The sequence below is a fragment of the Aphelocoma coerulescens genome, chromosome 29 (assembly GCF_041296385.1).
Source record: "Aphelocoma coerulescens isolate FSJ_1873_10779 chromosome 29, UR_Acoe_1.0, whole genome shotgun sequence".
Lineage (NCBI taxonomy): Eukaryota > Metazoa > Chordata > Aves > Passeriformes > Corvidae > Aphelocoma > Aphelocoma coerulescens.
Genome location: NC_091042.1, coordinates 2504099 through 2516889, shown reverse-complemented (window position 1 = coordinate 2516889; position 12791 = coordinate 2504099). Strand labels below are relative to the sequence as shown.

The window sequence follows — 12791 nt, the reverse complement described above, 5'->3', positions numbered from 1 at the left end:
GGCGAGCTCAGCTCTTTGAAAACTTTGGTTTCATTCCTCTTGTTGCACCTTGTTGTTCTCAGTCCAGTCTGGTGGTGACTGGCAGCCTTGTCTAGTAGTGAAGCTTTTCCTTTCTGTCCCCTTCCTTTCTCCATGCTTTTTTGGTCCCTGTCCCGTCACTGTGGAACCAGAACAAAGCACAAGCAAAGCATTGAACTTAACAAGCTTTCCTTGAATTGGTACTGGCACCACTCCCTTGGGTGTTTCAATTATTGCAGTGTCTCGCTGCTTTGCCACTAATATTCTGTTCTTTTGGTGCTTTTTGTCCCATTTGGGATTGAAATAGTCTCCTAAGAAAATGCAAAAAAAAAAAAAAAATTGTGCAGTAAAAAAATCAAATGAAGGTTGTTTCGTATTAATGGATTTCCCAGGTGCTCTTAGAACGTGGGGCTTTGTGCTAAATCCCAGTTAGCTCGTAATCAGGGCTACTGCAAGAGAGAAAATGATGCATTTGAAATAAAAAGGGAAGGGAGAAGCAGTCGCAGTCTGACTTCAGGGTCTGAGCGGAGCAATTCCATCTGGATCCTTCTGGAGCGATTCCCCCTGGATCCTCCTGATCTTTGGGTTTGCTGTAGCGTAACGGAGCCCAAATTCCAGCCCAGGAGGAGCAGTGAGCTGAGGAGGGACCCTCAGATTCCCTGGGAAACGCACGAGCTCCAACTCCAAAGGAGATGTTTCTTCTCTAAGACCTTCTCCTGCTGTTAGTTCTTTGTGTCCTTAGTTTAATTCTAAACTCCAGTCTACAGTACAGGCACAAAGGAAGAAAAATGAATGGTTAATTAATGGTTAAATTGTTAATGGTAACACAAAGGCGGAGCGTTTGCTGGGCTGGGTTCGGGTCCCACCCAGAAGTTTGATCACAAAGAACAGGCCTAGCACTAAACCTGGAGATAATAAAAGCTATTTTTAAGCCGTGCTGGGGAGAAGATTTCTAATGTACAATCAGGGATTTCTCATGCTTAAAGTGGGGGATTTTCACCACAGGAGATTTGATAGTTAGGACTGCAGCCCTGGTAGCTACCTAGACCCAATTATTTTTCCTTTGTTTTGACTTGGAGACCAGTGTCACTGCCCCATCCAAGCTGACCAATCCCTCTGAGCCAGGGACAGAGATCTGAGATGCCTTTGCAAAGGAGACTGAAACTGTAGTTCTTTGCTTTTCTCTCCTCCATAGCAATCTGCATTTCCAGGAGCTTGCTCTGCTCTGAGCTCGGTCAGGGAGTTTGATAGTGATGCTGTGAGACGTGCATGTGTTCTTGTCAGTCTGCACACAAAAGCCATGTTCCTCCTTTCGCTCCTTTTGGAAAGCTGTGGAGATTTAACGAACCATAAATGACCAGATTCCAGGAGGATATCAGGATATTACCCTTCTTTTGCTTCATGTGGTAACTGGAATAAATCAGTGTATTCATAGGAGGGTCTGAGCCAAAAGGTGCTGCTGGTGTGGTGCTGGTGTCCAGCAGCTGAGCATCCTGTTGGGATGAAGGGAGAATGAGAGCACAGGAATCCATGTGCAGCCTGCTGGGGCTCTCACCTGTGCCTTCAGACCTGCTGGCTGTAGCGATGAGTTCACAACGCCCTTTAGCACTTGGAACGGGAGATTCACTGTCCACATCGCCGGGGTCTCCAGTGCTCCTCCATGCCTCTATCTCAGACCAGTTTGGGTTTGGGAGGGACCTTAAAACCCACCCAGTCCCACCCTGGGACACCTTCTGCTAGACCAGCCCTCCGAGGCCAGGCCAAGCTGGCCGTGAGCACCCGAGTGGGTGTGGTGACAGCAGGCCCTGTGGGGGTGGTGGTGGCTTCCAGCAAGGGGTGGTGTGGCAGGAGAAGGGAGCAGGACGAGCTGTGGCTCGTGTTCTACCACTGAGACCCTCCCAAGCCCCCGTGGAGTTGCGTTGTCTTTCAAAACTAAGGCAAAGGGGTAAGAGTAGTTTAGATTCTGTTCATCTATTAAAGGAATCTAAATTAGGAGATCATAATAAAAGATTTAATATCCTGCTGACCTGCCTCTATTAAAAGCCTCAGAGCTTACATTTGGTCGTGTGTTGGCCGGGGATGCTCAGGGACATGGTGCTCCCAAACTGTGAAAGGCTAAAATTAGGAAGAGATGAGCTCTCACAAACCCCATCCCTGTTCCTGCTGCGTTTGCTGCCGTTTGGAGGAAGGAACATGGCTTTTCTGTCTTCTTGAGCCTGCCAAGCTGCATGCTCAGCTCTCTGCCTGGGACAACATGACTGGCCTTGCTTAGTCCACAGTATGACCTTGATGTTACTCAGTGCTTAGTGTGACCACAGTGATGCTGGGCTTGGTCCTGACCCCACTGCTGGGGCCCTTGGTGGGAGCAGGATCAGGCCCTGGAGTGAACACAGCCTTGTTTGAACGTGGGGAATGGCTGGAGTGGCTACTGGCTGATGAAACCTTTTGAATCCACGAGCAAAAGCGTCCTCACACGTGGCTCTGAGAAAATTCCATCTAGGAGCCCGTTTGCTACGACAGAGAGTCTGAGCCCCCCTCTCTCTTTGGGCAATGAAAACGATACAAAATAATTGTTGCTTTATTGAAGAACAAACAATCCAAAACCCAAACTCTGCAAATCCAGCAGCGTGGCCTGTTTTATTTTGAAAACAGAGCTTCCCCAGGTGGCTTCGAAGCAGAATTTGGGACCGCTTGGAATAAGTTCACTGCCAACTTCTGTGTGGAGCAACCACCACCGATGTGTCAGTGGCCTGGTCCCCTATTCCCCCCCCAAAAACAGCTGTACTGATGCTTGCTGTCTCCTGCCTCGTGTTTTATACTGAAACTTTTTCCCACCCCTTCCAACACAGGTGGTTGTCAATGCCTTGGTTGGCGCTATCCCTTCCATTATGAATGTCTTGTTGGTCTGCCTTATCTTCTGGCTGATTTTCAGCATTATGGGGGTTAACCTGTTTGCCGGGAAATATCATTACTGCTTTAATGAAACATCTGAGCATCGCTTTGAGATAGATGTTGTTAACAACAAGACAGACTGCGAAGCTCTGATGCCACCCAACTCCACAGAGATCCGATGGAAGAATGTGAAAATTAACTTTGACAACGTTGGGGCAGGATATCTGGCTCTTCTGCAAGTTGTAAGTTTGGCTTCCTACCATCGCCCTGGGAGTGGGAAATACAAAATGCATTTTATGGGCTTCCCTCTCTGGGAAATGCAGCCCCCCATTAAGCCCACCCGGCTTGGGGCTGGAATGGATTTGCCATTTTATATTTCTTCTCTTTCCTAATGTATGGGTCTCCCAGCCCCAAGTCTGTCCACTTCCCCTTGGTCTGGTTGAACCTCATGAGGTTCCCATGGATCAACTACTTGAGCTTGATTTATGTAATTTTGATTAAGTGGAAAGAGGAATATTGAAATAATATTAAAGTTCACGGTACAGGGCCATCAGGAGTCCTTGACAGAGCTGGCACAATTCAGGCTTGTTCTTGTATTTTGGGTGAATTCTGCCTCAGGGAATGTGTGTTTTCTTTGCCAGGCTACATTCAAGGGCTGGATGGACATCATGTACGCAGCTGTAGATTCCAGAAAGGTAACATGCAAACAAACTCCCCTCCCCCTTATTTCTGTCTTCTCTTTTGCTGTGGTAAAATCAAGAGGAGAAGTTGTAGAACTGTGCTTGTAGCATTTATTTCATGCTGTGATTGTTTCGTTTGCTCTGGTGGTCTGATGAGTTAAAAGATGCTCAAGGAAATCCCAAAAAGGGCAAATTCTTCTGGTTGCTTTTTTTGTTCTACTCCAGTTGGAGTAGAAATACAGAGAAGGAACGAATACAGTGAAGTTACAGATTTAATCATTAGGATAAATTATGGGGAGGAATTAGCCAGAAGGTCCCCCATGAATCTTAAGTCTCTAAGGAAGTCTGAGCATGTCTGGGTTGGAGTTCTTTCCTCGGGCACTTTTCTGGTTCTTGCGTGCTGGAATCGTGCAAATACCATGCCTTCCTTTTTGGTTTCAATTTTTTTCCCCCTTCTATTGTCTTGGTTTTATATGAAAATATTTTTAAATGCATTTCCTTGTCCTGCACTGAATGCAGGTTTGAAGCAAATATGACTGTGCCAGGAAAGCGTAAAAATGTTCTTCTGGCTTTTATCTTTTTGGTCCTGCATCTTCAAAAGAAATAGTTTGGAAACACGACCAATCTCATTTTGCCCATATTTGTATGATGTCTTTGAAATGTCCTTTGTTCCTCTTCTTATCTCCCCTTCAGCAAGAAGAGCAACCCAAGTACGAGGACAACATTTACATGTACATCTATTTTGTTATCTTCATCATCTTCGGTTCCTTTTTCACCCTGAACTTGTTCATTGGTGTCATCATCGACAACTTCAATCAACAGAAGAAAAAGATAAGTGATCTGTGTTTGCTGATTCGAGCTCAGCCCTGTTCCAGGAGTGTTGGGTCTCCAGGCTGGTGGGTTTCTCTGCAAAATAAAGTCAGTTTGGGGCACAAAGCAGCTTTCTTAGAGCTGGGGACCTCTTGGTGCCTCGTGGGAATGGCTGAGCAGACTCAGGGAGCACAACACGCAGCCCAAGGCTTGATTTAAACTACAGCCAGATGAAACACTTTCCCTAGACTACATTTTCATGCATTTGGGGGGTTTTTTATGCCTTGACTAAAATACAGGCTGGAAGCAAGATGTCCTCCTTGCCTCTCCCTGTCTCTCGTATCCTGCTTTTCCTCTAAGTCAGGCCGAGGGTTTGCCTCGTGCAGCTCCTATAAAAGCCCTCACACCCCACAGCCGTTCACCACAGAGGGGAGAGAGGGGTGGGGAAGGAGGCAGTGCAGTGGGACAGGTCATTTATAGGAGAAACAGTCATTTTTAGAGAGAGATGAGTGCAGCCTGGGTATCAGTGCGAGTTATTTCTGTCTGAAGTGGCTGCCACCGGCCTCTCACCTGGCAGGTCTCCTCCTGCCCGAGCTGGGATTTAGTCCTTTCCCTTCTGGTGTATGAGCTGATTGTAACTGCTTTTCCTTTTCCCCCTTTACTTTGGAGGTCAAGATATTTTCATGACAGAAGAACAGAAGAAGTACTACAATGCCATGAAAAAATTGGGCTCGAAGAAGCCTCAAAAGCCCATTCCCCGACCTCTGGTGAGTGTGTTAGAGGGAACTCAGGGAAAACCTGTGGAGTAGATTTCAAAGGAGCTTTGGCTCCAAAAGCATCCTTTGTTCTAACTCCTGTTGGACTCCACATCGCCCTGTTCTTGTCCTTGTGACTCGGGAATCACCTGCAAAGGTTAAAACACTTGCACTGGGGTTGGTGTTAATCAGTTCATCACTTGAATCAACAGAATAATCCCAAAACATCATCCAGGCCCTAGAGGGGCTCTAGATGTGGAGTAGGAACCTCCTGGCACTAGCAGGGGGACCTTTGGCAATTATCCAGCCTTGGGGGCTGCACTGATGGAGAGCTAAGCTCCTTTCCCTGGTTTCTGAAAGACTTGGAAACCCTCAGAAAGCCAGAAAGGGTTTGGGGTTGAGTGCCTTAGATACTGTAGGGATAAAGCATGGATGAGGCCCCCTGCTTCTGGGGCTGTGGTGCTGCCAGGACACAAAAGAGGTCGGATTCTCACCCGGGTGCCCATCAGGCACCAGCGCAAGGATGTGGCTGCTTTCCCCAGCTGTCACTGGAAGGGCATCACCCTCCCTTTGGGCTCAGCAAAGAGGAAGATGTGCTGCTCGTAGGGGTGTAAATAATGGCATTTTCCTGCCTTTGCCCCAAGCAGTCTGGCTTGTGGACAGGGTTTGCCTTGAAAGCTTTGTTAAATACTGACACAATGACGTCCTCATCCCTCTTTCCATCAAGGGTGAAATCATTTGTTGACTAATGATAAATCAGGAAGAATCTCCTCCCTGTGAGGGCGGGGAGGCCCCGGCACGGGGTGCCCAGAGACGCTGTGGCTGCCCCTGGAAGTGTCCAAGGCCAGGTTGGACATTGGGGCGGGGGGTGGAATGGGATGGTTTTAAGGAGGTTTCCAATCCAAACCATGCCACACATCCACGATTTTTGCTCAGACTTGGCTCCTTGTCTCTCCCGTTTCCCAGAACCGCATCCAAGGAGCCGTCTTTGACTTTGTCACTCAGCAAGCCTTCGACATCGTCATCATGATGCTCATTTGCCTCAACATGGTGACCATGATGGTGGAGACAGATACGCAGAGCAAGCAGATGGAGGACATCCTTTACTGGATCAACTTTGTGTTCGTCATCTTTTTCACCTGTGAGTGCGTGCTGAAGATGTTCGCCCTGCGGCACTACTACTTCACCATCGGCTGGAACATTTTTGACTTCGTGGTTGTGATTCTGTCCATCGTGGGTAAGTGTGACGCCGGTTTGAGGTCTTGGGGTGCCAGGCTGTTTGGGCGTTTGCAGGGTAGAACATGTTCTTGTCTTTGAAGGGGATGTGTAGGTACCAGGACTTCAAGGTTCTCTTTAAGCCTCGGGAAGAGACCGTGGCAAAATTTGTCTGCCTGAAGTCCTGACTGATGCCTCTTCCCTCTGTTCTGGCATTCCTTTCCAGCTGTTTGGTGTAAACCCCTTGACAATTGCTCTCTCTGTCTTTAAAAAGTGAAGTTTCACTCACCTCATCCGAATAGTGCAACGCTCAGTAACCCCTGGAAACAGCCCTGCAGGGCTTCCTGCCACAGCACGTGACTTGTTTGCAGTTTGTTTGGATGCTGAATCCATGTTTCCTCCAACAGGTTTTGAGTTTTTTAGCATCTAGTCTGCAAAATATGCACAACCTCACAAATGAATGGGAGTAAAGCTTGGCAGGGCACAAGGCACGCTGACAAACCACCAGCCTTCAGACCATCCTGCAGCCTAAAACTCAGCCCCAGTTTTTGCTGCTGCTTGGAATCAGGTTTATCTTAAACACTTTTAGCACCTTCAGAGCAGAGTCCTGGCTCCCATGGCAGCGTTAGGCACTGAGAGCAGACGTGCCCAAGAAGCAAATGGTTCATCCTTATCCAGGAGGGATGAATCCTTCTGTAGCCAAACCTCTTTCCCTCTCCATGTAGGAGAACTATTTCGGGAGCCAGAGCATTTAGTAAAGACCTAGAATCACAGAATCATGGAGTGTCCTGAGTGGGAAGGGACCCACAGGGATCATCCAGTCCCACCCCTGGTCCTGCACAGACACCCTAAATCCCACCCTGGGCATCCCTGGCAGCGCTGTCCCAACGCTCCTGGAGCTCTGGCAGCCTCGGGGCCGTGCCCATTCCCTGGGGAGCCTGGGCAGTGCCTGACCTTCCTCTGGGAGAAGAACCTTTCCCAATATCCTCCCCTGGCCCAGCTCCGGCCGTTTCCTCGTGTCCTGCCACTGGTGACAGGGAGCAGAGATCAGAGCTGCCCCTCCACTGCCCCTCAGGAGGACTTAACCTGCCTGAACGTGAGACCTCTCGCTGGCAGAGACCCTCTGAAAGTCCAGCCAAGGTGTTCCATGTGCCCCCTCCGTCACTAGGCTCAGAGGAAGCAGCAGCCTGTGCCGTCTCCATTGTCACACTTGTTGCCTCTCTTCTTTAGGAATGTTCCTGGCTGAAATCATTGAGAAGTACTTTGTGTCACCCACTCTCTTCCGAGTGATCCGCCTGGCTCGCATCGGCCGCATCCTGCGATTAATCAAAGGAGCCAAAGGAATCCGCACGCTGCTTTTTGCCTTAATGATGTCCCTGCCTGCCTTGTTCAACATCGGCCTCTTGCTCTTCTTGGTCATGTTCATCTTCTCCATCTTCGGCATGTCGAACTTCGCCTACGTCAAGCATGAGGCTGGCATAGATGATATGTTCAATTTTGAGACCTTTGGCAACAGCATGATCTGCTTGTTCCAGATCACCACCTCGGCTGGCTGGGACGGGCTCCTGCTGCCCATCCTGAACCGGCCGCCGGACTGCGACCTGGACAAGGAGCACCCGGGCAGCGGCTTTAAGGGGGATTGCGGGAACCCTTCGGTGGGGATATTTTTCTTTGTGAGTTACATCATCATCTCCTTCCTGATTGTGGTCAACATGTACATTGCCATCATCCTGGAGAACTTCAGCGTGGCGACAGAGGAGAGCGCGGATCCGCTCAGCGAGGACGACTTTGAGACGTTCTATGAGATCTGGGAGAAGTTCGACCCCGACGCCACGCAGTTCATCGAGTACAGCAAGCTCGCGGACTTTGCTGACGCTTTGGAGCATCCCCTCCGCGTCCCAAAACCCAACACCATTGAACTCATCGCCATGGACCTGCCTATGGTAAGTGGGGACAGGATCCACTGTTTGGACATCCTGTTTGCCTTCACCAAACGTGTCCTGGGGGACAGCGGGGAGCTGGATATCCTGAGGCAGCAGATGGAGGAGAGGTTTGTGGCTTCCAACCCTTCCAAAGTGTCTTATGAGCCCATCACCACCACGCTGCGGCGCAAGCAGGAGGAGGTGTCGGCGGTGGTGATCCAGAGGGCTTACAGGGCTCGTTTGGCACGACGGGGCTTCATCAGCCGAAGGCCTGCCACCACCAAACTGGAGAACGGGGGAGCTAACAGGGAGAAAAAGGAAGGCACCCCATCCACGGCGTCCCTGCCGTCCTACGACAGCGTCACCAAACCTGAGAAGGAGAAACAGCAGCGGGCGGAGGAGGGGAGGCGAGAAAAGGCAAAGAGACAAAAGGACACCAGGGAATCCAAGTGTTGAGACAAAAAAACAAACAAACAAACAAACAAAAAAATTAAAAAAAAAAAAATAGTAGAATTGTACGAATTCAAATATTTGCAAGTGAAAAAAAAAAAAAAAAAAAAAAGATTGTTTACAAACTTCCTGAAATATATCAATACAGAACAGCTGTGGAGACACTTACCTGAAGATCTTATACCAAACATAGTCTGCTTACTGTGTGACAGCGTTGCATCTAAAGCAGTGACCTACCACCTGTTTAAAGGACCCTGTAAACAAACATTTAAACACAAAAAAAAAAAAGGAAAAAAAAAGGATTTTCTATTGTTTGGGCAGGTGGATACTGCATGTTCCACATCAGTCAATGCAACTTAGGACAAACAAGCAAAATAAATCACACCCACACCCACACCCAGAGAAACAAAACCCGCTGCTGGGATTCATGTATTTTCCAAAGCAGCCCCAAATGGATTTTATTTTCCCATTTTGTTGATTATTCTCGGAAGAAAACCCAGAAGTCACAATGTTAATGGGTTTGTTCATGCAAAACTAGATTTGCATTTAGTTAAAGCAGCAAAAAAAAAAGGAAAAAAAAGAGAAAAAAAATTGAAAAAGAGTTAAAACAAGTAGAACAAAAAAAGGAAAAATGAAACAAAGCACCCATTAAGCCCACTGAGTTATCATAGTTTATCATTTGAGATTTATTATTTGCATTCTACTTTCTACATGGGCTTTACTTGGTTTGGGAGATGGGGTAATCGGGTTCCTTCAGCCTGGAGCCAGCTCGGGCTGATCCCCCCCCAAAAACAAAGTGCTCGTTAACGCGTAGAAGCGATTTGCATGACGGCATGACCAGGGACCATGCATGAGGAACCATAACCACGAGACACGCAGTCACCTGTCCACAGAGGTGTGTTAAGCCATAAATTCGAGGCACTCCACTGAGTATCTACCGCACACTGTATTTGGAGAGAAACCTTAGTGATGCTCCTGCCCGGCACCAGTCCGTCCCAGTTCACAGAGAATCTTCCATAAACCTGCCAGTAGAAGAAAAAAAAAAAACAAACCACCTAACAAAAAAAAAACCCCGACCAAAAAAACCCCGACAAAAAAAAAAAAACCCTGACAAAAATACCCCGAGGTAACTGTAAAACCACAAAAACCCCCAACAAAACCCAACGAGCAGATGAATGAATGGTGTGTGTCCGTTGAACAACTTTTCGACTTTCTTTTCCATACAGCCATGGTTTTTGCACACTGAAATAGAACAAAAATTCAAAATGCTGCTCTGGACCTCACCAAAGGGGAGAGGATAAATCTGGGAATGGCTTGTTATCCATGTCACTGTAAAGCCAAAACCTAGGGCTTCAACCAGCCAGCAAGGTCAGTCGTATCCTGCAATATTTAGCATTAATACTATTAATTATTGTTCAGCCTCCATCCTGCAGTGTAGACACTTCTTTTGGTAGAGATAAATGTTAAGAACAAAGAAGCAGCAGCATGTTATCTCTGCTAGTAGGAATTGGGGGAGCTCACCCACAGCGATCCTGCCCCCAGGGTCAGGGATGGGCTTGGGACTCGCCCTCGCTTCTCCCACGGCCACCGGGACTCCTGCTCGGCCGTGGGGACGCAGAGCTGGACCCCGGCGTCCTGCTGCTGCTGTTGGTGGCCTGGGGTGTAGCCAGGAGGGCTTTTGGGGGGCTGCAGCCCGGCAGGGGCCCGGTGCCTTCCCCTTGGTCGCGTTGCCCGCGGCTCCAGCGGGGCTGGGGGCGATGGGCGCTGCAGCAGGAGGGCATCGCCAGCCACGCCCGCCGTTCCTGTTTGCTCGCCCCCAGCTCCGTCTTGGGGTGTCCTCAGGACCCAGCCAGTTCTCAGGCCAGCCCCACGGAGGCTGGGGGTGTCATTCAGGGCCAGGGCGGGCTGGGACGGGGCAGCGCGGTGGCACCGGCGCGTGGCAGGGCAGGGGCAGCGCAGGGGGGACGTTTGGACCCATCCCAACTAAGGGTACCCAGACCAGTGGAAAATAAACAAAACCAACCCCACAACCAACCCCCAAGACACCAGAGCTCGACGGGAGCATGAATCTCAGTTTGCAGAATCCCATAACCCAGGAAATAATGACAGGAATCACCTAAAAGAAACCAAACCCAAGCAGGAAGCCATCCAGCAGCCATCTGTGCCACCTCGGCATCCTCGGGGCGGCCCCGCCACCGCCACGGCACGGGAGCAGCTCTGCTCCACAGCAGGGACCTCGTCTGTCCTGCCTTGCCCCCGTTGCTCCTAGGATGGGATGTATAATAACAATAATAATAATAATAATAATTAATAACAATAACAATGAAGAAACAAAAAAAATCTACATACATATGTACAGGCTACATTGTAAACAGCACAAAAACAAAAAAAGAAAAAACAAAAAAAAACCAAACAAAAAAAAAAAGGAGAAAATAGCTGAAAAGTGTGGTTGAACTTTTTAAGAGAATATTATAAATACTGTAATATATCATTTTATTTTATTGGCATGCCTTTTTGTAAATACAAAGAACTACAAAAATTATAGAATGGCTTCTGGCTTATGCCATTGTCCATGGTTATTTTTATTTTTTTAAGATTTTTCTGTTGTCCTTAGACTTTAGATAGCCAGGAAATGTCCCCCAGAGGAAAAAAAAAATAATAAAACAACAACAACAAAAAAATTCCAAACAAACCCCTAATCCCCCCCAAAATAGATTTTAACAAAAGCTTTCTTGCAAGTGATATTTGCAGCAGCAAAAGTGTCTATTTTTGGGTTCCAATGTGCAATAAGTCGACCACTTCTATGCAAGATTTGGCTGAACTTCATAATTGTTCTTAGGCTGGGCTGAGTCTTGTGGGTGACGCTCGGTGCGTTAGCGTTTGTGCTGGCAACTCATGAAGCTGCTCAATTACTTTAAAATAAAAAGTCCCTTCAAACTCTGTATAGATATGATTTTTGTTGTAACGTTTTATCAGTACGAGGCGCGGCAGGTCCCTGAGCAGGAAGGAGGGAGGAGATTTCCGCTCAAAAAAAGAGTTGGAGGGGTGTTTGGGGGCTCCTTTTCTCCTTTAGTTTCCTCCCTGGGGCAGGTTTTGCCCTCAGCTGCAGCTGAGGGGAGCAGGAGTGATGGGTCCTCACTGGTGAAGCCGAGGTTGGAGGAAATTTGGGGTGTGGGGACCTTCGTGTCCCACCCAGATCTCCAAATTCAAACACCTGCACGGAATTCCCGTTCCGGGTTCAGGGGTTTGGGAGCGAAGTTTAAGGGGGGGTGGTGTTGTTAGAGAGATGTAGCCAAAACTCACAACCACTTCAAGTAGCCCCCTCTCCCACCTCTAAAATCCTCCCTTTTGGGTTAATTTGTGACTCCAAAAGTGCGGAGGGGAGGGTGATGATGAAGTGCCAGTCCAAGCTGCTTTATTCACTTTGCCCTTCACCTTTTTTTAAAATATGGAAGCCAACGTTGAAAAAAGCAGTTCAGGTAACCCCGTGGTGTTCCGTAGAGGCCACACCTGAGTCCGAATGATTTTTCTGCTGCAAAAATAAAATAAAATTGGGGGGAAAAAGAAAACCCCACAAGCCAACAAGCTGTTAAAGCTGTAAAAGCTCACTAGTGAAGATCAGTGTGTTAGAAATTGCATGGTGGCTCATACCGGTCTTACCCAACATGATTAACAACCCTATAAGGCAAAAGAAAATGAAATAAACGTTACCCTTTTCACCGTACAAGGGAAGGTTGTCTTGGTGTCCCAGTTATTTCCCTGGTTGCATTCTCACTCCTCCTCCCCTTCCTCCTCCTCCTCTGTGCTTCCTCCAAGGCTTTCTAGGGTGGTTTCACCAAGCAGAGTGAGGTGCAGGAGAAGCTGTGGGCAGGTCGTTGGTGTTTGTGGTGTCGGGTGCCCGCAGGTGCCTGGTGGGCGCGGCTCAGCCCGCGCGGGGTCCCAGGGTTCGGTGCCCGCTCGGGGCTCCCATTGCTGGGGCAGGTGGGGGCCCTCGGCGGGGAGGGGGGGGCTCCGTGCTGGGTCTGCTCTGGCAGGGCAGGACGTTGTTC

The 12791-nt window shown here is 48.6% G+C and overlaps 1 protein-coding gene across 3 annotated transcripts in view; it reads left to right on the top strand.

The window, feature by feature from the left end:
- Window positions 1–11684, top strand: part of SCN8A (sodium voltage-gated channel alpha subunit 8) — a 56437-nt gene extending 44753 nt beyond the window's left edge. For all 3 annotated transcript variants that reach the window (XM_068997480.1, XM_068997479.1, XM_068997478.1), the window contains 6 exons: window positions 2868–3152; window positions 3552–3605; window positions 4284–4421; window positions 5063–5167; window positions 6122–6392; window positions 7601–11684. In XM_068997480.1, coding sequence (XP_068853581.1) covers window positions 2868–3152; window positions 3552–3605; window positions 4284–4421; window positions 5063–5167; window positions 6122–6392; window positions 7601–8748 — 2001 coding nt within the window. In that variant the 3' untranslated portion in view covers window positions 8749–11684. The remainder of the gene's footprint in view (window positions 1–2867; window positions 3153–3551; window positions 3606–4283; window positions 4422–5062; window positions 5168–6121; window positions 6393–7600) is intronic.
- Window positions 11685–12791: the final 1107 nt, after the last annotated feature.